Source organism: Camelina sativa, chromosome 14, assembly GCF_030686135.1.
Source record: "Camelina sativa cultivar CO46 ecotype springtype chromosome 14, ASM3068613v1".
NCBI classification, from domain to species: Eukaryota; Viridiplantae; Streptophyta; class Magnoliopsida; order Brassicales; family Brassicaceae; genus Camelina; species Camelina sativa.
In genome coordinates, this window is record NC_141893.1 from 5572975 (window position 1) to 5594689 (window position 21715).

A 21715-nucleotide genomic window follows, 5' to 3' on the forward strand; every position below is an offset into this window, starting at 1 on the left:
TAATTCTAGGGCTCATGATCCAAAGATGATGATATTGTAACTTTTGTGTTTTCTTTTACAAGTTAGAAAACACAGATGATGAAAAGAAAAACACATTTTGGTTAACATTGACCAACAAATGATACAGTGGTTATCGTCAGTATGCTTCTTATAACTTATAAGTTGAGGGTGAAAAGATCTCGTCGAGGCTCCTTTATGAGAGAGATGTCATTAGCTTTTTACTGGCCGGAAACAAAAACAAATACGCAATTCTATTCATCTAAATGAACTAGTACAACTTCTTGTGATTGAACTTTAAAGTGATATCTAAATAACGGTGAATATAAAATGGCTATGTTCATCAGTAACTAATTCCAAAGGCCTTTCGATTGTATATTATATTGATAAATGACCATTTAAACAAATGGAACAAAAGGACTTCATGGCCCAATGGATAAGGCGCTGGTCTACGAAACCAGAGATTCTGGGTTCGATCCCCAGTGAAGTCGTTCTCTTTTTTTGTTTTTTTTGTTTTTCTCTGTTTATTTCCTCATAATTGATTTCAAACGGATTCTGAAACGATAAGAAAAATATTCTTCTGTAAATCATCAAATGCAATCTTTGCAATAGAACATAATGAATAAGGCAAGACGATAGCCTTATAAGCTGTAATTGGAAGAATCTATGCTTTCTTCGTTTCTGCAATGTTTTTTTAAAAAATTCCGAGTCTTCTTTATAATTCAACATGATCTATGCGCAAAGAAGCCAAAAATGTGAAATATCACTTCAACCAAAATGACACAAATCTCCACAACTTTGAAAAAGAAGATAACAACCAGAAAGTGTTTGTAAATCGAATTTTTAAACAGAGAAGAAGAACAGAACAGAGTCTCTGTCTCCAAAATTGTGAAGACACATCAATTGTCACAAGTCTTGCGCCATGCCGTTTCACGAGCAAAAGACCAAAAGAACAACAAGAACGAGAAACCATTAGGCTTCAATTCCGAAGATGAACCAATGAAAAACAAAAAAACAAAAAAAAACCTCCTAAATTAGGTTTTTTTTCAAAGGAGATGAATGTTTCTTATTAATATTATTGCAGCTTCTCTCTTATCCGTCTTCTTCAAAATCTGGGAATGGTGTGTCAACCAAACTCCAATCTCATCATTCCACGTTCATCTTTCGCTTCCTTCTTTACCATCCTTGCCTTGGTGATGACGATGACCTGCGAAGCCAGAAATCCGAATTGTCAGTTTACTCGCATCTCAAGATCGTGATGCAAGATGCAAAAAGAATCAGTAGGAATGACTCAAGTTTGGATCTTTATACTAAAGTCAGCATCCATACTAGGTTTCTAGACTTTCGGGTGCAATAACAAATCCAGATAAAGTAGTAGGCTTTTGAATGTGGAATACATATTGTAAGTTCGTTGTTTGTAATGGGATTGAAGCAGAGGTTAATAACCTGTCAAAGTTTCTGTTGCTGAAGAATCCACGTTCCTTGCTTCCTTGGAAGTTTCTTCGATCATCTACTTGTCTTGGCCAATTATCACCTGTGCCACGTGATCGAGGTCTTTCCATGGAATCGACATTCCTAGACTCATCAATTGATCCAGCCCGTGAATGAGGTCTATCTGAATAGGAATTTCTGCTTGCACTGGATCCAGGTCTCTCGACTGCTCTTGGCCTGAACCTGACTTTGTCGTCCAACTCACGGATCAGTAAGTCCAGGTCCTTCTCTTTCTCACGTATAAGATCCGGTAGATTATCGTTGTGATTTTCGGCTTCTGGTTGAGATTCCTTGCTCTCAGGTGCGATGGCTGCTTCCTTCTCGGGTTTCTTCCTTAATTCTTCGATCTCTTCCTTCAACATTCTCTCTTCTTCTGTTTCAGGCCTGGAATTATTTGTTTCATAAGACAGATATGAAAGTGAGACAAATAGCTACTTGGCAGATGATGTAGAAAGTCATCAACATTATCAGAGAGACCATGCGTTAAATCAACTGAACTAGACACAAAACTCAGTTGAATGTGAGACCATGCGTTAACAAAACAAAAACTCAAGCTAAGATATGAGATGTCCCAAAAAAAGGCAAGATTTAGCTTACAAGTTACACGCATACAATTCTATAAATTCCCAGAGAGGCTGTACAAACTGAGAGAACAAACACGTGTGAATTGGTCAAAGCAATGGAATGGGTACTACTACACATTCCGTACTTCGCATGAAGTGACTAGGTAATGAATCAAACTTTCGAGAAGAGTCTATCCTGTGTTTAAGAGTGCTTAAAAGGACATATATATTTAACATGCCAATCAGAAGAAAACCTATAGGCTACAACTTAAGAAGTCAAGTCAATTATCTTCCATTTTGAATTTGAAACACTAAGCAGAATTGGCAAAACTATCTATAGTTATTAGTTTGCATACACATTCCCACCCTCTAATGATTCACTAGTTAATATCACTTCAAAAATCAAACTTTCCGGTTCAGTATGCAGAAAAAACGGATTATTTGAGAATTCATATTCAAACCACCGCGGCAACATAGAATTAAAGCAAATCCACATTTCTCAGAAAAAATAAAGAAAATCCAGATGAATAAGGACCTGTCAACCCTGCGATGCTCGAGTTCAGAATCCATCTTGCGCCAATCTTTCCCTTGTTCTTCGAGCAATACTTCCCTAGGCTTTGCATCGCCAAAAGGATTCACCTTTGGTCTCGGTTTCACCACATTCTCCACATTGTTCAGTGCTGTACTCTCAGACCTGTTAGATTGAGCACTTGATGGTCGACTAGATTGTGCGCTAGATGGTCTGCTCGTTTGTCCCTTCTTGGCCTCAATATCTGAGTCAATTTTCTTCCAGTCCAATCCTTTCTCCGCCAAAACTTGCTCTCTTGGTCTAGCTGCGCCAAATGGACTCGGCTTACTAGTCTTCACAGCTGTTTCCGTTTCAGTTTCAGTTTCAGTTTCAGTTTCAGTCACTCCTGTATCAACTTTACGTGGCTCCAAAACAAGACGACGACGCTCCTCCTGAACACCTCCGGAAGGGAGAACTCCTCGTGCCCATCGATCAGGCTCCGGTCCAGAGTCACGGTAACCCGACCCAAATGTAGATGCTTTTGCTTTACCTGCTCCCCAATTATCAACCTCGTCAGCTTTAGAGAAGCCACCTCCTCCACCACCATAACTGCCACCGCTACCACCTCCGCCACCATAACTGCCGCCGCTACCGCCAGCACCAGCGCCACCGAGACCACCATAACGACCACCTTGACGTCCTTGATCAAAGGAAGGAAGCGATTTCTTTCCTTTTCCCCAATCATCATCCTCATCAGCCCTAGACACTTGTGGGAAATCAGAAACCCTAGAATTAGATCCCCTCTGATCATCGTCAAATCCGCCATAAGATCTCCTACCACCACCACCACCACCGCCCCAAGACCCATCAGAATCATCTCGATCTCGTGACATTCTTCCCGGAGGTCCACTAGACCTTCCTCCACCGTAACTAGAGAATCCACCACCGAGACGACCAGGTTGCATTTCATCCTCAGAGCGTTGTCTTGGACCAGTGGGAAGCTGAAGCATCTGTTCCCTCGTCAATCCAGCAGAGCTCGGTGCAGCGTATGGTCCGTTTGTAAACTCCGATAGAGTCATCTTCTTCTTCTTCTTAGAAGACTTAGCAGTGGCAGCCTCTTTCAGACTCGGGAAACTCTGTGAATCCGCCGCCGTAGCTGTAGCTTCAGCAGCTTGCTCTTCATCGGCACGCTCAGCCTCATCGGCCCACGCACCGATTCCACCCCAAGGTTTCGACATCTGTGAATTCAAATCCAAAATCGGAGATAACCACTCAGATCTGGAAAAAGAAACCAAATTGAATCTGTAAACGAGTCCAATTAAAAGTATTCCGAAGCTCCGAGTGAGTAAATCCAAATCACTGCCCAAGAAATCGAATCCAATCTCAGATTCTCTCGCCGTCGCCTAAAAGATGAAATTTTGTATGATAAAAATCGGATTTTTTATTCCTTTTTGAAGGTTTGTTTTTGTTTGTAGGTTTCAGAACGGAGGAGCAATGGACGGAGAAAGAGATATCATTACGCGCATGATTGGAGCGTGTGAATCACGTAGCAATCAGTTTATGAGGAAGTTACTGGCTTGAACGTTGTGCCGTTGTGGTTCACGCGACGTGTAGGCAAGTGACGGTTGACTTGAAGAGGAAACGAACGGTCATGGAGTCATTGTTTTTAGATGAATATTATCAAACGTATCTTTTTTTTTTGCCCCACCAGCTGTGTTTTATGTGGCCATCTTTACAAACATAAGAAAATCTTCTCGCGTTGTTGTCAAATGTGAATCCAATGGCCAACACATTCATGTTTCAGATTTTTGAATTGATTCAAAACATAAACTTAGAAAAGATCTTAAGAGTAATACACATTCGTTGTTTTGCTCTATACATAAAACCTTATAACCCTTGGAAAGCTCAGCAGTGCCCATTCACAGTCTCAAAACAAAATGGCTTTCTCTATTCTTGTCTGAGTTTTCATATCCAAAATGAAGAAAAAAGCATCCAAGTTTCTTCTAGAGAGATGTGTCCTAGTCTTTCTCAAATCTCATTCTGAGATCTTAGATAATTCATTACCGGACCCATAGCACTGCCTCGCAGTGCCTTGTAAGACCATGAGCCTCCACTTGAACTCCCTTTCTTGTTCCAGCCATTATTGGCCTCAGACAATTCTGCTTTCTTTGCACTTAAAGCTTCACTTAATTCCTCCCAGGGATTCACTTTTCCATTTTCTGCAATAGACATAGGTCCAATGAAGTAAAATAAAACGCCTTTCCAGTACCATATAATCCAAGTTTGTTGGAATACTTACCTTTTATAGGGGTCTGCAAATCTTTGCTTGCGCTTAGCTTTTGCTTTGTAGCTGACTGGTCAGGCTCGGGCGGTGCTGACTTGGTGACTTCTGCGGAATCTGATCCCCTTGTTTTGACACTGCGGACATCGAGCAGAGCAGAAAATTCTATCTGCAGAAGTCAAGTCTTTCTTATATTAGAATTGTGATGCTTAGCAAGCAAACTAGATCTGTGTTCTTGTTCATAAGATATGACATGATATAAACCATGAAGCATACCTCCAAGGATCCGTCTTCTTTATAAAGAGATGTATCAGGTTGCATTGAGAAATCATCGTCCTCTTCTGTCTTTTTCTCGATTGGAAATTCTTGAACAGGCATCAACGTCACCTTCTTCGAGTCTGGATCATAATAGCTTATCTTCCCAACCTACCAAGAGAAGTATATTGTAAAGGGAATAGGTTCCTCAAAAAAGAGTTGTTTGACCAATTTGGCTTAAAAGAAAGAGAGTCAGATACTTTACCCGAAAAGAGGAAACCTCAGGCGTCCAAGATGATGTTAGCTCAAGGAGACGGTATGCAATAATATCTCCTTTCTGTAATGTTAACAAACCAAGAGTTGATGAGTTAAAAAATGCTGAATTTATAAATAGCATGCTGGGGGGTAGTAAATGATATAATCAAACCTCTACTGAGCCAGTGTAAGCCACAAGTTGGTCATAATCGATCGGACCCTTTGCAAATGTTTCAGCTTCCGCGGGTTGTGTCTGATAAGGCGTTTCTTCATTGAAATCCTGAGCATATCGTTTGGAAAATCTTGTCTTCTCTGTGCCCCATTTTTGTCCTTTCTTCTTCGCCATGTTTCCATTCCACAAGAAGTTTTCCTAACATCATTTAGTCATGATCATTAAAGATTCACATTTGGGAAAGCTTTAAGGATACAAAGATAAGGGTAAGTCATACCGCAGGAGGTTCATTTTCAACGGGAGCTTCATCTGTTCCAGCTGAAAATTAAGCATATACGGGAAACTGTGAGAAGACTTACAAACGCAAAAAAGATACGCAGAGACAAATTCACATAATAATATTACCGAGCGGCTTGAAGCGAATGTGGCCTGGTCTCACTTCCACAGGAACCACTTCATCCCCAACACCATCACCAAGCTCATCTTGTTGTTGATGTTCAAGAGCTTCAAAGTGATTTTCCTCAGCCACGTGGTGATCTATAGTGATGACTGGTTTTTGGCTAGGTGCTACAACCAACTGCTTCTGTTGAAGCTGCAAATCATGAAACATATAAGAAGATATCAGGGATGAAGAACATGCCGTACATCACTAAAACACATGATAGATACATAAGTCTTATCATTTTAAGTTTTGTAAGTATTTGATGAAGAACCTCTTCCTTTTCTAGTTTTGTCTTCTCTCTCAACCATTGCCGTTTAGCCTTTTTACGCCGAGCACTTCTGCTAGGTGTCTAAAATAAATATAAAGAAGAGTTACATTCCTTATTGCAAAAAAGGACCCATAGGAAGCTAACGGAGTAAGTGACACAAAACCCCAATCCATGCATCGACAAACATCAAGAAGTTTTACATAATACACATTGCTCATTCTAGTTCTTTACGACAATGAAGTCAACTCAAACCTTTTTAGTGTCAGCAGATGGTTGGCACAGATCGTTAGGCTCTTTGCCATCTTCTTGTTGCGATGACCTGCACTCAAAAGTAAGGCAATGGAAATATGACTAGTTAGAGAAAAGTCAGGATGATTAGAGATTCACAATGAGTTTTAACAACGTAAAAGTCAACCTACCTCTTTGAACTGGTAATAGGCTTGGTTTTACTGACATTCTGTTCATCATTTTCAGCTGTCTGTACATCCAATGACCTCTTCTTCTTCGTCTTCTTCACAACATTGCTTACAATAGCTGCGTCTTCTCTTTTCTTGGGAGATTCTTCAGTAGTAGCTAACTTACATTTTTTCCTCCTACATCATCATCAAACATGAATTACAAAAAAAACACATTTAGGTGATTAAGAATCGTTCTAGTAGAGATCCTACTTGGAGCTTAGGCTTTTGCTTGAAGCTTTACGCTTCTTGGAAGTCTTCTTCTCTGGCACAAACTCCTCCGCTATCTCTTCAAGCTCATCTTCCTCAGACTCACTTTCATATCCTCCAGTTTCCTTTTCGAATTCCTCATTAGCAAGAAGCATTTCACCAGGACGAATCTGAGGCCTCTCCACAACCTCAATCGCCTTGTAATCATTCTCCTCACTGTCTTCCCCAACAATCTCCAACAACGATTTTTTCTTCTTCTTAACACTACCAAAAAAATCGAAAATTTTAACACTAACGATACTTGATAGAGCTCTAATGTAAGTAAATGCTTCACAAGGAAAAAAAATCTGAAAAAGAAGAGATTGATGAAACTTACCAAACGATATCTTTATCCTTCAATACACAGCTCGACTCGAACGGTGGCAAAACGAACCCTTCCATCTGAAAGACCAGAAAAAATAAGTGAATGTAAGCATTAATGGCGTCAACATTGACAAATTTGATTTCACTGAAATTAGGGCAAAAAGAAGTAACCGTACAGATAGAGTGAGGCCATGAGGACAAGCTTCAAAGAGGTTGAATGTATGAAAGATATGATCAGAAAACTCTGAAACAGTACGCTGACATTTACGATTCAGAACAACCCAGCTCCGTGTTAGACCTTGTTTCTTCTGATACTTACTCAGAATCCGTCGGTCCTCAAAAACCAGACGAACCCTCAACTTCTCTTCCTCCATCGTAGACGAACTTCAGAGAAAGTAAAAATGTGAAATTTCCCTAAAAGTTTTGAGCTTTCTGAATCCTGCTTAAAGGCTTAAACCCTGTAATGAGCTCGTAAACGGAGAAAGAGGAGAGAAAGAGAAGAAAGAACAAGCCAAAACCTAACTCTCTCGTTCGCAGAGAGGTTTTGTCAAGAGATTATTGGGCCTTCTTTTAAGCCCACTTTAAGAAAGCCTCAGATTAATAATGTTGGAGCCTAAGTCTTCTCGTTGTTTTCCCTCTAGCTTAAAGCTCAGCACCAGCCGTCGTCGCCGATCTGATGTCGCCGCGTTGAAACAAGAAGGGGCGAGCTCTGATATGATCATATGCGTCGAGCTCTGATATGCATCAGACGCTGGGCGCAGTACGCCTTGCATACCGCTCGCGTATCGCCAACCTCGTGAAGTCAGGTATGATCGACAACGCTGTTCAGGTGTTCGATGAAATGCGTCAGTCAAGCTACCGTGTTTTCTCTTCCGATTACAACCGTTTCATCGGGGTTTTGGTCAAAGAGTCTAGATTTGAGCTTGCTGAGGCTATATATTGGGATATGAAGCCAATGGGTTTCTCCCTCATCCCCTTCACTTACTCGAGGTTTATCTCGGGTTTATGTAAAGTTAAAAAATTTGGTCTCATTGACGCCCTTCTGAGGGATATGGAAACCCTTGGATTCATACCAGATATCTGGGCGTTCAACATTTACTTGGATCTGTTGTGTCGAGAGAATAAAGTAGGTTTTGCTGTTCAAACGTTCTTTTGTATGGTTCAGAGAGGTAGGGAACCGGATGTTGTATCTTATACTATACTTATTAATGGGTTATTTAGAGCTGGTAAGGTCACTGATGCTGTTGAGATTTGGAATGAAATGATTCGTAGCGGAGTTAGGCCAGATAATAAAGCATGTGCATCACTTGTTGTTGGGTTATGTCACGCTCGGAAAGTTGATTTGGCTTATGAGATGGTGGCGGAGGAGATCAAGAGTGCAAGAGTTAAGCTTAGTACAGTGGTTTATAATGCGTTGATTAGTGGGTTTTGTAAAGCGGGTAGAATAGAAAAGGCAGAAGCTTTAAAAGCATTTATGAGCAAGATTGAGTGTGAACCGGATCTTGTTACATACAATGTTTTGTTGAATTATTATTATGATAACAATATGTTGAAGAAAGCGGAAGGGGTGATGACTGAGATGGTAAGAAGCGGGATAGAGCTTGATGCTTATAGTTATAACCAGTTGCTTAAGCGGCATTGCAGGGTTAGTCATCCTGATAAATGCTATACCTTCATGGTAAAAGAGATGGAGCCTAGAGGTTTCTGTGATATTGTCTCCTACAGTACTCTGATTGAAACATTCTGTAGGGCGTCAAACACTAGGAAGGCTTACAAGCTCTTTGAGGAGATGAGACAGAAAGGGATAGTAATGAATGTGGTCACGTACACAATTCTTATCAAGGCTTGTCTTAGGGAAGGTAAATCTAGTGTTGCAAAGAAGCTACTGGATCAGATGACAGAGTTAGGTCTGTCGCCAGATCGCATTTTCTACACAACAATCCTGGACCATTTGTGTAAATCCGGAAATATTGACAAGGCTTATGGTGTTTTCAATGACATGGTAAAGCACGGAATTACACCAGATGCGGTTTCATACAACTCCCTTATAAGTGGCCTCTGCAGGTCATGTAGGGTAACGGAAGCTATAAAATTGTTTGAGGATATGGAGAGTAAAGAATGTTGTCCTGACGAGTTAACTTTCAAGTTCATTATTGGAGGACTCATACGGGAAAATAAATTATCTGCAGCCTATAAGGTTTGGGATCAGATGATGGATAAAGGATTCACCCTAGATAGAGATGTGTCCGATACACTCATCAAGGCCAGCTGTTCAATGAGTGCTGATGTTTAGGCATAAAAAAGGGTATACACTTTTGTAATTTTCAACATTATCTTCTCCTGTGCAAAAATGCCATCTTAGTCAACATTAGGCGGAAAGGAGATGCTGATACAGAGCCATTTCAACTCTACTGATGCCTGCGACTGCTTGGAGAGCAATAACCAACTTATCAGGTTTGAACTAATTTTATTCGTTTTACATAAGCAAATGCGTAGTTGAGCTTGCATAGACTAACTAAAGTATTTCTCTTGTATTTTTTTTTATTGGAACCAACTCTTCTCTGCCTTTCCCTGATGCAGCTGACACGCATTAATACTCCAGAAGGATAGATTGTGGAACAAGACTGCCAGCTCTCTTGCAGAAGAGATTAAACAATTTTCTCTTAACTCAGTTTAAACCCATTCCTCAGAAATATTAGACTGAGGACTGAGCATATTGGACTGATAAAAGGATTTACCTATGCTATGCATCAGCACATCAATCTTGCTATTGCTTGGTATGATTTTTGTTTTTGTTTGTTCACCTCTGTTGCTTAGTATGAAAAGCATGAAATTCCTCCTTAAATTGTACCCTTGTAGAACGTTTTTTTTTAAGCAAGCTTGTAGAATTTCACTTCCACTGTCAGGTGCAGGCTCGATTAGTTTCCATGATGAATATATTACAACCAATGAGGTTTTCGATCTTGATATATCAGGAGCATAAGGCACAATCGATGTATTCTGCCTCAACAAGCTGCATCTTAAAGGCTGAAAGCCAAAAGGTTAGCTCAGGCCTCATAATTTATCTCACTAGTTTACTTTAGTTTCGAAATACTTTGTTTTAACACGTGCCAACCTTTCCTTTTTCTTGTGCCTGCATATATTTTTCATAGACTGACTTATTCTATAACAAGATCAAGCTATGTCGGGCCCAATGATGGCAAATTGGCAATTTTATTGTATTTGTGACAGCTTTATTACCCTTTGCTATAATCATCTCATTTACTAAATTTTATGATGTGTACTGATGCAGACAGAACTAAGCCTTTATAGATGCGAGACAAGAAGAGGAAGAAAGACACTCATTACTGAACAGAGCGTCTATTAATCTTTACCATAATTGGGAACCTGTAAGTGTTACCTTGCTTTCTCTCTCTCTCTTTCCAAGAACCCTATTAAATTTCTTGGTACTGTTACAAAAATAAAAGAGGATGAGAAAGAAGAAATGATGTATCTAGTTTTGTTTGCTTGAGTATGAAAAAGATTACTTGCTTCCTTATGTCAGTTTCCTTTAACACAAGAATCCTACTTAAACTTCTCATCAAGTAATCATCTCTTTCACTTAGAAAAGCACTCAAAAATTTCTCTCTTTATTGCTTTCACGGTTACACCTAGCTCTTTTCTTCTTTAGTTGCTACATCAATGTCTCACCACCACTATGAAACCAACCCTCATTTCGCTCAGTTTCCCTTTCAGGATCAACATCCTGGTGGTCCCTCTAGCTCATGGACCGCTCCACACCACGACCAGATCCCACAGACTCACTCAACTGCTCCACCTAGGGTGAAAATAAAGACTCGAGGACGCCACCAGACTGAGCCCCCTGACATAATCCATGAATTGCCATCTTCAAGACCTTTGCCACTGAGACAAGAGGAACCGTTACCACCACGCCATACTCCAAACTCTGCCAGGCCATTGCTATTGAGCCCTGAAGAGCAGCGACCTCAACACCGTGGCTACGGATCTGAACCAAGTCCATGGGGAACAGCTCCAAGAGAACCAAGTCCATGGAGAACAGCTCCAACACGACCAGTGCATCAACCAGGTCCAAAGAGGACCAAACCCATGACATTGCCGGCCACAATATGCTGTGCAATTCTCCTGGTCATCCTGGTTTTCGCCGGTCTCATCCTCCTCATAGTCTACCTGGCCAACCGTCCACGCTCACCGTACTTCGACATCTCAGCAGCAACCCTAAACGCTGCCAATCTCAACATGGGCTACGTTCTGAATGGAGATCTCGCCATTGTGGTAAACTTCACAAACCCGAGTAAGAAAAGCAGTGTGGACTTCAGCTACGTGATGTTCGAGCTCTACTTCTACAACACACTCATAGCGAGAGAACACATCGAGCCATTCATTGTACCAAAGGGGATGTCAATGTTCACGAGCTTCCATCTCGTCAGCAGTCAGGTGTCGATCCAGCAAATTCAGAGCCAGGAGTTGCAGCTGCAGCTCGAAACTGGACCAGTGTTGTTGAACCTGAGAGGAACATTTCACGCTCGCTCGAACCATGGGGCGTTAATGAGATACTCTTATTGGTTGCACACACAATGCAGCATCTCGTTAAATACCCCTCCTACAGGGACTATGCGAGCAAGAAGATGCAATACAAATCGTTAGCGAGTTGCAGCATTCTGAGTTTCTGACAAACTATATTTGCTTCTTTTGTTGATACATTTGATTATACATATAATATACTCAAATAGATAGTTTATTGTATTTTTGTTGTATGTTTTTTCATATTTCCCTGAAACTTTTAGAAATAAACAAAATGGCAAAGAGGGAAAAAGCATTTGATTTTGTATTTTGAATAATAGAATTGACATTTCTGAATTGTATGTAATTTGATTTAATGTTCCAGAGATGAAAATAGGTTAATTAGAAGAAATCCATAACCAATCGTTGTGATTATAATGTTGTAGCTAGCGCTTTAATTATGTAGACATGATCTAATGATCTTATATCACTTTCGTAAAAGTGAATATGTTGGAATAAAGTCTTCAACTTTGTGCATGTTACACGAAAAGAAAAAGGATATGACCCCCTAAAACATCCATTACTGAGAAATATCATAAGAACAAAATTGCAATACTAAATCAACATATGTCAACATTTAACCAAAAACCAAACTATGAATTAAAAACATTGCACCACATGAAACAATTTTCCGAAAAAAGAAAAAAATATATGATAGATTAAATTCGTAATTAAATAATTCTAGTATGATTGTGATGGGCCCATTAACTTGATAGCCCAATATGATTGACAGAGTTATGGCCCATATTTGAGGTTTGCCCGGAGCTCAAGAAACGATCTCTTCTTCCTTTTTAACTCGTCGTCGTCGTCGTTGGTCACTTTAGAGCATTCTTCTTCTTCTCCTCCGTTAACCCTTTGCCTCGATTTGAATACTTTTCTTCAGTAAGGTACGTTTCCGATCCTAATCGAGCTCTAGTATAGTTGATTTGGCTTTGTAAATGAAGATAATGAGGGTTTTGGGTTTTTTTTTACCGACGCGAATATATCTAGTGCTAGATCTGATTTGAAAGTTTTGAGAGAAAAGCTCTTTGATCCACATCTGATTTCGTGTTTATCTCATTCTAGGTTTAGCTTATCTTTTATGAGAACTTGATTTTGTTTTTTTTCAATAATTTTGTGGGTAGGGTTGCAAACATGAAGCTTGATACTAGTGGGTTCGAGACTTCCGTGCCTACGATTGGCTTTGGCTCGAGCAGCGATATGCTTGATGAGCTTTCTTCTGTGCCGTCGTTTGATCTACCCCACACCAAAGAGGTGAGTTTTTTTTTTGTGTGTGTGTGTGATTTGAAGCAGTATGAGTCAATGAATTATTTGATTACGAAACTGGTTTTTGTGTTGGTTTCAGTTTGATGGATTCCAGAAAAAAGCTGTAGATATGTTGAAGCATGCAAAAGGAACAACTACACTCGCTTTTATCTTCAAAGGAGGTGTTATGGTTGCTGCTGATTCTCGGGCTAGCATGGGCGGATATATCTGTATGTTCTCTTCTTTTATCACTTTAGTTTTAGTTTTGTATGCACACACATCCATGCTTTTTAGCTGTGATATTGCCAAAGATTTCCTCAAAAGTATGCATTTTTTTCATTATAACTAACTGTGGTGGAAACACCATTACAATGAAGATTAATTTAGGTTATTGTCGATTTAGTTTTTTTTTTCTGTATTGGCAAACAATTTCTAGTCATCTCTCTATTGGTCAATGATAGTGAACCAATAGAGGAAAGGAAGCATTTGTGTGATTGCTGTTGATGCTCTTATATCGGTTTTCCCTTTTCAGCTTCACAATCTGTGAAGAAGATTATTGAAATCAATCCTTATATGCTCGGTACAATGGCTGGAGGAGCTGCTGACTGCCAATTCTGGCACAGAAATCTTGGAATTAAGGTAACTAGCTCGATATCTCTGCTTCTTCATCTTTTCTGTGTGGCTATCGGGAATCTTGTTACCTTGCTCTGATTGTGATGTATTGATTTCCAAAAGAGACAGATTCATCTGCCTTGTTGAACGTTTAGAATTATAGTTCTGTCTGTATTGAAGAATGATAAAGAGTTCACTTGTCATATGGTGACCCTATGATCATATGAACTTTTTGGATTCTAAGCATGCATTCTCTGTTGGGCATGTGGTGGTTTTAGAACCCTTGTTCTGTGTACTAAACAATTTCTTAACAATAATAAAGTTCAGCTTTCTGTTTTTGCTGTTCTTAGATATCAATTAAAATAGTACTTAAGATTGATGAACTATAAACGCTCTCTAATGTTAAATCCGGGGGGTAAGAGTTGTTGGATGTAAGTTGATATAGTTCCTCTTCATTTGAGTGGGTCTACCTAGTTCTTACTTAAATTTTGGCTTGTGAGTCTCATTGTGTATGTGGATTTTTATCTGTCGGAACTATGGCTGATCTCTTGATTTATTTATTCTATTCAAGTGTCGCCTACATGAGCTGGCAAACAAGAGAAGAATCTCTGTCTCCGGAGCTTCAAAACTTCTTGCAAACATGCTCTATTCATACCGTGGAATGGGACTCTCTGTCGGGACAATGATTGCTGGATGGGACGAAACTGTCAGTAAAGCCAACTTCATATCTTCAACACTGTTATTTTCTTCTCACTCAAACGAATGCTAAATCCTTTTCTTGTATATAGGGTCCTGGACTATACTATGTTGACAACGAAGGTGGACGACTCAAGGGAGACAGGTTTTCCGTCGGTTCTGGTTCACCATACGCTTACGGTGTACTCGACAGTGGGTAAGTCATCGCCCCAACGACATCTTCATAATTTTTGTCCAAATCCCAAAAGCTAAAATCCAATATCTAATTATGTTAAGCCAAGTTACCAGTTCATATTTGTGATTTTGCTTGTATCATTAGGTACAAATATGAAATGTCTGTTGAAGAAGCTTCTGAGTTAGCAAGGAGATCAATCTACCATGCGACATTCCGTGATGGAGCCAGTGGTGGAGTTGCTAGCGGTTAGTAGTCCCAATGCATTTTGTGGTCCAAATGTGATTTCAAACTTTAAAGATTCTGATTCTTATTTAGCTCATAATATTGGTCTCTTCTCATATGATCAGTGTACCACGTCGGTCCTGAAGGATGGACAAAATTATCTGGAGATGATGTTGGGGAGCTACACTATCACTACTATCCCGTGCCACCAGCCATTGCAGAACAAGTCATGGAGGAAGCAACCGCCGAGTAACAAACCTGTTTAGTTTTGTTATGTTCACCCTTTTTCTGTTCAGACGTTATGTGGTAGTATATACTGAGTTATCTCGAACTTAAGCCTTGGATTTCTATTTTAGTGATCTGAAATGTTGCTCGCAAATTATTCTCTATAAGATTCTCTTTTTCTGCAATAACTTGCTTCTCCCTTACTCGTTGTTTCAAACATCAATGTAGGGATTGTGATTGTTGTGCTCAATTTTTAGTGTTTGTTGTTATATTTACCTTAATCGAAAATCATGAGAAGGAGGTTCACTACCAGACTACAATTGTAAGAGGTTCGGATGAAAGGCTGTCATAGAAATGTTTCATTCTCGTGGCGTCAAGACTGAAGTGTTCTGTTTTGGTAGCATTGAGATTGATTGTTGCATGGTGGCTTTTAGAGAGTTCTAAAGGGACAGCTGAGCTTGGACCACATAAATTGCTTCCGCTCTGTCCATTTTTATCATCAACCTAAATTTCCAAATGAAGCTAGGATCCACAAAGATTGTATCTTTGCGCCGACTAAAAAGACAATACTACTCGCATCAATTTCCCAAAGAACAGAGCCACGCTATCAACAATCTTACTAAAACTCCTCCGGAAACTTGCGTATACGTGGAAGAGTCTCGATTGTGGACAATGACATAGTTCTGTACTTCTGTGGTAATGATTTGTGCAATCCTTCTTGGCAAAGAAAAGCCATCAGTTCCGGACTTGTCAATCAGTGGATCTTTGGACCACAAGACGATTATGCTTTTGTCACAATATGTAAGATTTCAAAGAAGAAATGGAAAAATGTTGCAACTTTTGTTAGCAATTCACAACCACTCAACACACGTTATCAACACCTTTCACCTATCTTATAAACAAACATAACTGTTCGACTAACAGATCCAAAGAAGAAAAAAACAGAGGAAGCAAAAAAATGGCGATCTTGCTCTGTTTCTTCTTGGTCACGCTTGTAACACTTGTGTCATCAATCTTTCTTAGAAAGATAAATGTCGCAAAATACAATCTTCCTCCGAGCCCTCCAAGTCTTCCGATCATTGGAAACTTGCACCATATTTCCCGATTGCCTCACAGATTTTACCATAAGCTCTCCATCAAATACGGTCCTGTGATACTTCTTCGTCTCGGGTTTGTCCCAGTTGTTGTGGTGTCTTCGAGTGAAGCAGCTGAAGCAGTTCTCAAAACCCATGACTTGGAATGTTGCAACAGACCAAAGACGCTCGGGACCGGAAGACTCTCCTATGGCTTTACAGACATCACTTTCTCACCGTATGGTGAGTATTGGCGGGAAATGCGAAAAACTCGCGGTTATCGAGCTTTTTAGCCTTAAGAAGGTTCAATCTTATAGGTATATAAGAGAGGAAGAGGTCGATCTCGTGGTGAAGAAAGTGTCGGAATCGGCTTTGAAGCAATCTCCTGTGGATCTAAGCAAAACCTTTTTCTCCCTTACAGCAGCCATAACTTGTAGAGTAGCCTTAGGACAGAACTTCCACGATAGCGGCTTTATCATCAATCAGGACAGGATCGAAGATCTTGTTACCGAGAGTACGACAACGCTAGGAAGCTTTACTTTCTCAGACTTCTTCCCCGGTGGACCTGGAAGATTCTTAGATTCCTTGTTTCGAACGCAAAAGAGGATAAACAAAGTCTCTGAAGAGCTTGATGCTTTTTACCAGCATGTGATTGATGATCACTTGAAGCGACGCAAAAGTTTGGATGCCCCCGGAGACATTGTTGCCTCGTTGTTGGATATGATCGATAAAAATTATTATTTCAAGCTCAGTGTGGGTAATATCAAGGCAGTCCTCATGGTAATGCTCATTTCTTTGGTTCATTCATATATTCAAACGGTGGTTTATATAACTTCTAAGTGTGTATAAATGATTTATGTGATGCACAGAATGTATTTCTCGCGGGGGTAGACACAGGCGCCATAACAATGATTTGGGCGATGACCGAGCTCGTTAGGAACCCTAAAGCGATGAAGAGAGTTCAAGAAAATATCCGAGCCACCCTCGGGGTCAAAAGGGAAAGAATCACTGAAGAAGACGTAGGAAAGGTTGATTACTTGAAGCATGTTATCAAGGAAACATTCAGATTGCACCCACCTGTTCCGTTTTTGGTACCAAGGGAAACAATGTCTCACATCAAGATTCAAGGCTACGACATTCCCCCGAAAACACAAATCCATATCAACGCATGGACGATTGGACGTGACCCCAAGCGTTGGACAGACCCTGAGGATTTCATCCCTGAACGGTTTGAAAATAGTTCTGTAGATTTTAGAGGACAACACTTTGACCTATTACCGTTTGGTTCTGGCCGTAGGATTTGTCCAGCGATGTCATTGGCGATTGCCACCGTGGAGCTAGGACTGATGAAATTGCTTTATTATTTCGATTGGAGTATGCCTGATGGGATGAAAGGTGAAGATATTGATATGGAAGAAATTGGTACTCTCACGGTAGTCAAGAAACTACCTCTTCAACTTGTGCCCCTTCAACGCTATTGATGAGCAGAAGATCAATGCATGACATGGAAAGAGTACGAGCAGAAACCCTATAATTCCGTAGATATTATTTGCGAAATATATGAATTAATGAATGTTTGATGTACAAATATATCAAAAAACAGTAAAGTTTAATAAGGTTTTCTAATCAAAATCAATTGAAATATAGTAGTTCAATTCGTTGTAGGACAATATACAAACAGTAGTTCTGCAGTTATGACATATCTAAAGGCTTATGGCTACTATGGAAATTTCAAGCTACAGAGTAAAAGTCAAGTCTTACCAACATCTACTTTTTATTCTTTCCTAAGTCTACCTACTCGTCTACAACTATGCATACAATTACGTAAATGGCAGAAAATGAAGTAAATGACAATTGTCAGAGTTGTTACTAGAAATCTTATTTAAGTTCACATTAACGAATCATGACTCATAAATTTAACATACATAAAAAAAAAAAAAAAATTAACATACGTTACCGACACGTATATTACTGTGTAGTTTGTATAAATCCGTGAGGTGGATCAAGCACGTAACGTGATTTTGGGGTTAATTTGTTTTATCTTCAGAAATCAGGCGATGACTTGGTCAAATATTTAGTCTCAGCTATTTTTTAATGAAATCTTTTTTTTTTTTGGTTAATGGTTATATCTAATTCTAGTGCAAAACATAAGACTTTAATAGAGAAAAGTTAAATTTGATCTTCTTTTCTACAAAAAGTGAGAACTTACTAAATAAGAGTTATAATCAAAGGAGATAAGAAGATTAAAAATGTGGAAACAAATGATGTCTTAATCTTAAGGCATGTAGAGGTTGGAAAGTAATCAGTGAACCTAGTGGTGAGATGTGTGTGTGGTCCTGATACTGTTGCTGTTGCAGTTCATTTTCACAATGATTATTTTTTTGGCATCATGTTTATTTGAACTTTTGCATTTCTAATTTTCCCTTTCAGTTGTACACTTATACTGATGGTGATGGTCATTATATTGATCACAAATTCACAACACATCATCCACAAATGTCACTTTCAAACAACACTAAGAGACGATTCTCATATCATCGAAACAAACTTGCACGAAATCCTATTCTTGTTATTAATGTTTATGTCTGTTTCTGGATAGTTATAAATAGTATTTTATCCTGCCGACCAAAATACAAAAATATTATTTTAGTTATACTATTTTTACTTTGTAATATCTAATTTGATACATTGTTGAAATATTCAAATTATCTATGGATGTCAGTAATGGTATTATCTTCAACACTCAAAGTCAAAGAATTACCGAAACAAACTTGCACGAAATCCAATTTCAATTTAATTAAAAAAATGTCTGTTTTTTTTAATTGGAGTCAATTTAATGGCCTATTTATAGTACTGTACGTATTACTAGTAATATAGAAACTCAATAATGCAAGGAAATTTGGATCTATGGTATATAACTTTGATTGATACATGGTAGTTGAAATATTTGAATTAAAGATGAATGCCATAATGGTAATATGAAGGTCAACAAACATGTTGCACCATCATCATCAATACCTCTCAAGGAGAAAAATAATTGGATTCGAACAAAATCTACAGTTCCCAAACGACATCAGCCATTGACATTGTTGATTAGTTTATTTAGAAACACTCAAAGACGATTGACAAAAAAAAAAAGAAACACTCAAAGACAAGAAAAAAATGAAATAACGGAATATGCATAAATTTTGACAATCTTTACCAAAACGTCTACTTAACTATGAGATTCGAAGAAAGTTTCTACATCTCAAAAAGAAGAGTTGTAATCACCATAAAATCTAATCAAAATCTATTAAATTTCCAATTTCACATCCTACCTTACAAATCTGAAATTCACATAACTAAAATAACCATATATACTATACACTCGTTGACAAGAAAAATAAAATAATTAAAAAATAAAAGTTATCAGACTGCTTATCCGCTGACAACAAATCGTATTACGACACGTGGGTTTGGGCCCACAAGACTTGATGGTACTTCTGTCAGATTGTTGATTTCAACGAAGATAATTTCCACAAATCTTGTAACTTCTGTTACACCTTCACAACCACTTGATTTGATGAGTTAACGTATCGATCTCTACGTCAATCAATCCATGTCACTCACCATATAAAGAAGAGTCTTCCATGTTCGAAACTTGTATCTCCAAGAAACAGAGCCAAAAATAGAAAGAATCAAAATAAAAAAAAAAACAGAGAAAAATGTCGATCTTGCTCTGTTTCTTCTTAGTTTCACTTCTTACTCTCGTGTCATTGCTCTTTCTGAAACAGACTAAAAACGCAAAATTCAATCTTCCACCGAGCCCTTCAAGTCTTCCCATCATTGGAAACATGCACCATCTCGCAGGATTGCCTCACAGATGTTTTCATAAGCTCTCGCTCAAGTACGGACCCGTGGTACTTCTTCGTCTCGGGTTCGTTCCTGTTGTGGTGATCTCATCGAGCGAAGCAGCTGAAGCAGTTCTCAAAACCCATGACTTGGAATGTTGCAGCCGACCAAAGTCGGTTGGGACCGGAAAACTCTCTTACGGTTTCAAAGACATCACTTTCGCACCATACGGTGAGTATTGGCGAGAAGTGCGAAAACTCGCGGTCATCGAGCTTTTTAGCTCTAAAAAGGTTCAGTCTTTTAGGTACATCAGAGAGGAAGAGGTCGATCTAGTGGTGAAGAAAGTGTCGGAATCGGCTTTGAACCATTCTCCTGTGGATCTAAGCAAAACCTTTTTCTCCCTCACCGCAAGCATCATATGCAGAGTTGCTCTAGGACAGAACTTTCACGAGAGTGGCTTTGTTATCGATCAAGACAGGATCGAAGAACTTGTTAACGAATCAACAGAAGCTCTAGGGACTTTCACGTTCTCTGACTTCTTCCCTGGTGGAGTTGGAAGGTTCGTAGATTGGCTGTTTCAACGACACAAGAGGATCAACAAAGTCTTTAAAGAACTTGATGCTTTTTATCAGCATGTGATTGATGATCACTTGAAGCCAGAAGGGAGGAGGAACAATCAAGATATTGTCACCTTGATCTTGGATATGATGGATAAACAAGAACCCTCAGATTCTTCCAAACTCAATATGGATAATCTCAAGGCAATCCTCATGGTAATAAATCTCAAAATCTTGGTTCTCTTCATATCTCCCATGTTGAAGTACATGTTGATTAATTCAAACTCTGTATCTTCTTTATTATGTAATCTTCAGGATGTATTTCTCGCGGGGATAGACACAAGCGCCGTGACGTTGATTTGGGCGATGGCAGAACTTATTAGAAACCCTAGTGTGATGAAGAAAGCTCAAGAAAATATTCGAACCACCCTTGGTCTCAAAAGGGAAAGAATCACTGAAGAAGATCTAGGCAAAGTTGAGTACCTGAACAACATAATCAAGGAAACATTCAGATTACACCCAGCACTTCCATTTGTGATTCCAAGGGAAACAATGTCTCACATCAAGATCCAAGGCTACGATATTCCCACGAAAACGCAAATCCAGCTTAACGTGTGGACGATTGGACGTGACCCCAAGCGTTGGACCGACCCTGAAGATTTCAACCCTGAAAGGTTTGCAAATAGCTCCGTTGATTTTAGAGGACAGCACTTTGACCTATTACCGTTTGGTTCTGGTCGAAGGATCTGTCCCGGGATGCCAATGGGAATTGCTACCGTGGAACTAGCGCTGATGAATTTGCTTTATTATTTCGATTGGAGTATGCCTGATGGGATGAAAGGTGAAGACATTGATATGGAAGAAGCTGGTAATATCTCCATTGTCAAGAAAATACCTCTTCAACTTGTACCCGTTCAACGTTACTGATGAGCAGCAATGGAAGCTTTGATGACAAAGAAATTGTATGAAGCAGAAGATGTAACATTATTCTTTTTAGATTTTGTTGTGAATTAATATATAAGAAAAAATGTTTGAATAATACATAAATCAAGAATAATATGAAGTTTGTTCATGTGCTTAAACATGTTACGGTCAGTTGAATGTTATAAAATTTGTTAATGAAGTAGCAGATCTGGACCCAATATTTTCGAGTTTTACCAAATTAAACTTTTTAACAGTATTTTGTTAGTTATGTATATCAAGACATTTCATTGATGAATTCTACTAGAGGAACCGGG

General features: G+C 39.2%; 7 protein-coding genes and 1 non-coding gene across 13 annotated transcripts; 6 read left to right on the forward strand and 2 right to left on the reverse strand.

Moving 5' to 3' along the window:
- Positions 1-415: 415 nt before the first annotated feature.
- TRNAR-ACG (transfer RNA arginine (anticodon ACG)) lies at positions 416-488 on the forward strand. Its single transcript has one exon. It is a non-coding gene; the product is annotated as a tRNA-Arg (tRNA).
- A 334-nt stretch (positions 489-822) lies between these two features.
- On the reverse strand, positions 823-4301 carry LOC104739959 (eukaryotic translation initiation factor 4B2). The gene is made up of 3 exons (XM_087484444.1): positions 2587-4301; positions 1444-1872; positions 823-1204 (listed from the first exon to the last, which is right to left on the reverse strand). The coding sequence occupies exons 1-3, from the start codon at positions 3795-3797 to the stop codon at positions 1174-1176; spliced, it is 1671 nt and encodes a 556-aa protein (XP_087340570.1). The 5' UTR covers positions 3798-4301; the 3' UTR covers positions 823-1173.
- Positions 4302-4355: 54 nt separating this feature from the next.
- LOC147927868 (coilin-like) lies at positions 4356-8164 on the reverse strand. Its single transcript, XM_087484443.1, has 13 exons — positions 7437-8164; positions 7274-7338; positions 6901-7161; positions 6652-6825; positions 6485-6551; positions 6236-6313; positions 5928-6114; positions 5800-5840; positions 5523-5720; positions 5361-5432; positions 5117-5266; positions 4859-5009; positions 4356-4778 (listed from the first exon to the last, which is right to left on the reverse strand). Exons 1-13 carry the CDS (start codon positions 7632-7634, stop codon positions 4588-4590), a joined length of 1833 nt encoding a protein of 610 aa, XP_087340569.1. The 5' UTR covers positions 7635-8164; the 3' UTR covers positions 4356-4587.
- LOC104771961 (uncharacterized) lies at positions 7889-10153 on the forward strand. Its single transcript, XM_087484445.1, has 2 exons — positions 7889-9714; positions 9841-10153. The coding sequence occupies exon 1, from the start codon at positions 8000-8002 to the stop codon at positions 9551-9553; it is 1554 nt and encodes a 517-aa protein (XP_087340571.1). The 5' UTR covers positions 7889-7999; the 3' UTR covers positions 9554-9714; positions 9841-10153.
- Positions 9898-12138, forward strand: LOC104739961 (uncharacterized). 4 transcript variants are annotated; one of them, XM_087484446.1, is made up of 3 exons: positions 9898-10037; positions 10167-10301; positions 10996-12138. In XM_087484446.1, the coding sequence occupies exons 2-3, from the start codon at positions 10188-10190 to the stop codon at positions 11923-11925; spliced, it is 1044 nt and encodes a 347-aa protein (XP_087340572.1). In that variant the 5' UTR covers positions 9898-10037; positions 10167-10187; the 3' UTR covers positions 11926-12138. The 4 variants fall into 4 exon arrangements, 3 of the variants coding, with proteins under 3 accessions (XP_087340572.1, XP_019090753.1, XP_010458746.1); XR_002034984.2 differs by lacking the exons at positions 9898-10037; positions 10996-12138 and adding an exon at positions 10553-10636 and having other exon boundaries at positions 10162-10301; XM_019235208.1 differs by lacking the exons at positions 9898-10037; positions 10167-10301 and adding an exon at positions 10563-10649.
- A 268-nt stretch (positions 12139-12406) lies between these two features.
- LOC104739963 (proteasome subunit beta type-5-A-like) lies at positions 12407-15201 on the forward strand. Its single transcript, XM_010460446.3, has 8 exons — positions 12407-12728; positions 12966-13095; positions 13187-13316; positions 13619-13725; positions 14270-14404; positions 14487-14590; positions 14714-14814; positions 14917-15201. Exons 2-8 carry the CDS (start codon positions 12976-12978, stop codon positions 15042-15044), a joined length of 825 nt encoding a protein of 274 aa, XP_010458748.1. The 5' UTR covers positions 12407-12728; positions 12966-12975; the 3' UTR covers positions 15045-15201.
- Positions 15202-15846: 645 nt separating this feature from the next.
- LOC104739964 (cytochrome P450 71B2-like) lies at positions 15847-17731 on the forward strand. Of its 2 annotated transcripts, XM_087483095.1 has the most exons (3): positions 16120-16332; positions 16407-16869; positions 16959-17721. In XM_087483095.1, the coding sequence occupies exons 1-3, from the start codon at positions 16256-16258 to the stop codon at positions 17568-17570; spliced, it is 1152 nt and encodes a 383-aa protein (XP_087339221.1). In that variant the 5' UTR covers positions 16120-16255; the 3' UTR covers positions 17571-17721. The 2 variants fall into 2 exon arrangements, with proteins under 2 accessions (XP_087339219.1, XP_087339221.1); XM_087483093.1 differs by having other exon boundaries at positions 15847-16869; positions 16959-17731.
- A 1886-nt stretch (positions 17732-19617) lies between these two features.
- Positions 19618-21559, forward strand: LOC104739965 (cytochrome P450 71B2). 2 transcript variants are annotated; one of them, XM_010460449.2, is made up of 3 exons: positions 19926-20151; positions 20225-20693; positions 20793-21559. In XM_010460449.2, exons 1-3 carry the CDS (start codon positions 20075-20077, stop codon positions 21402-21404), a joined length of 1158 nt encoding a protein of 385 aa, XP_010458751.1. In that variant the 5' UTR covers positions 19926-20074; the 3' UTR covers positions 21405-21559. The 2 variants fall into 2 exon arrangements, with proteins under 2 accessions (XP_010458750.1, XP_010458751.1); XM_010460448.3 differs by having other exon boundaries at positions 19618-20693.
- The last annotated feature ends 156 nt before the right edge of the window (positions 21560-21715 follow it).

Excerpts from the sequence above, each read along its gene's own strand:
- LOC104771961 (XM_087484445.1), top strand. The coding sequence starts at position 8,000 with ATGCATCAGACGCTGGGCGCAGTACGCCTTGCATACCGCTCGCGTATC.
- LOC104739965 (XM_010460448.3), top strand. The coding sequence starts at position 19,794 with ATGTCGATCTTGCTCTGTTTCTTCTTAGTTTCACTTCTTACTCTCGTG. Across the intron at positions 20,694-20,792 it reads ATCTCAAGGCAATCCTCATG|GATGTATTTCTCGCGGGGAT; the intron begins GTAATAAATCTC and ends TGTAATCTTCAG.
- LOC104739963 (XM_010460446.3), top strand. The coding sequence starts at position 12,976 with ATGAAGCTTGATACTAGTGGGTTCGAGACTTCCGTGCCTACGATTGGC. Across the intron at positions 13,096-13,186 it reads ATCTACCCCACACCAAAGAG|TTTGATGGATTCCAGAAAAA; the intron begins GTGAGTTTTTTT and ends TGTTGGTTTCAG. Across the intron at positions 13,317-13,618 it reads TAGCATGGGCGGATATATCT|CTTCACAATCTGTGAAGAAG; the intron begins GTATGTTCTCTT and ends TTCCCTTTTCAG.
- LOC147927868 (XM_087484443.1), bottom strand. The coding sequence starts at position 7,634 with ATGGAGGAAGAGAAGTTGAGGGTTCGTCTGGTTTTTGAGGACCGACGG. Across the intron at positions 6,826-6,900 it reads AGCAAAAGCCTAAGCTCCAA|GAGGAAAAAATGTAAGTTAG; the intron begins GTAGGATCTCTA and ends ATGATGATGTAG. Across the intron at positions 5,010-5,116 it reads AAGAAGACGGATCCTTGGAG|ATAGAATTTTCTGCTCTGCT; the intron begins GTATGCTTCATG and ends TGACTTCTGCAG.
- LOC104739959 (XM_087484444.1), bottom strand. The coding sequence starts at position 3,797 with ATGTCGAAACCTTGGGGTGGAATCGGTGCGTGGGCCGATGAGGCTGAG. Across the intron at positions 1,873-2,586 it reads GAGCATCGCAGGGTTGACAG|GCCTGAAACAGAAGAAGAGA; the intron begins GTCCTTATTCAT and ends AAATAATTCCAG. Across the intron at positions 1,205-1,443 it reads AGCAACAGAAACTTTGACAG|GTCATCGTCATCACCAAGGC; the intron begins GTTATTAACCTC and ends CTGGCTTCGCAG.
- LOC104739961 (XM_087484446.1), top strand. The coding sequence starts at position 10,188 with ATGATGAATATATTACAACCAATGAGGTTTTCGATCTTGATATATCAG. Across the intron at positions 10,302-10,995 it reads TAAAGGCTGAAAGCCAAAAG|GATCAACATCCTGGTGGTCC; the intron begins GTTAGCTCAGGC and ends TTTCCCTTTCAG.
- LOC104739964 (XM_087483093.1), top strand. The coding sequence starts at position 16,246 with ATGACTTGGAATGTTGCAACAGACCAAAGACGCTCGGGACCGGAAGAC. Across the intron at positions 16,870-16,958 it reads ATATCAAGGCAGTCCTCATG|AATGTATTTCTCGCGGGGGT; the intron begins GTAATGCTCATT and ends TGTGATGCACAG.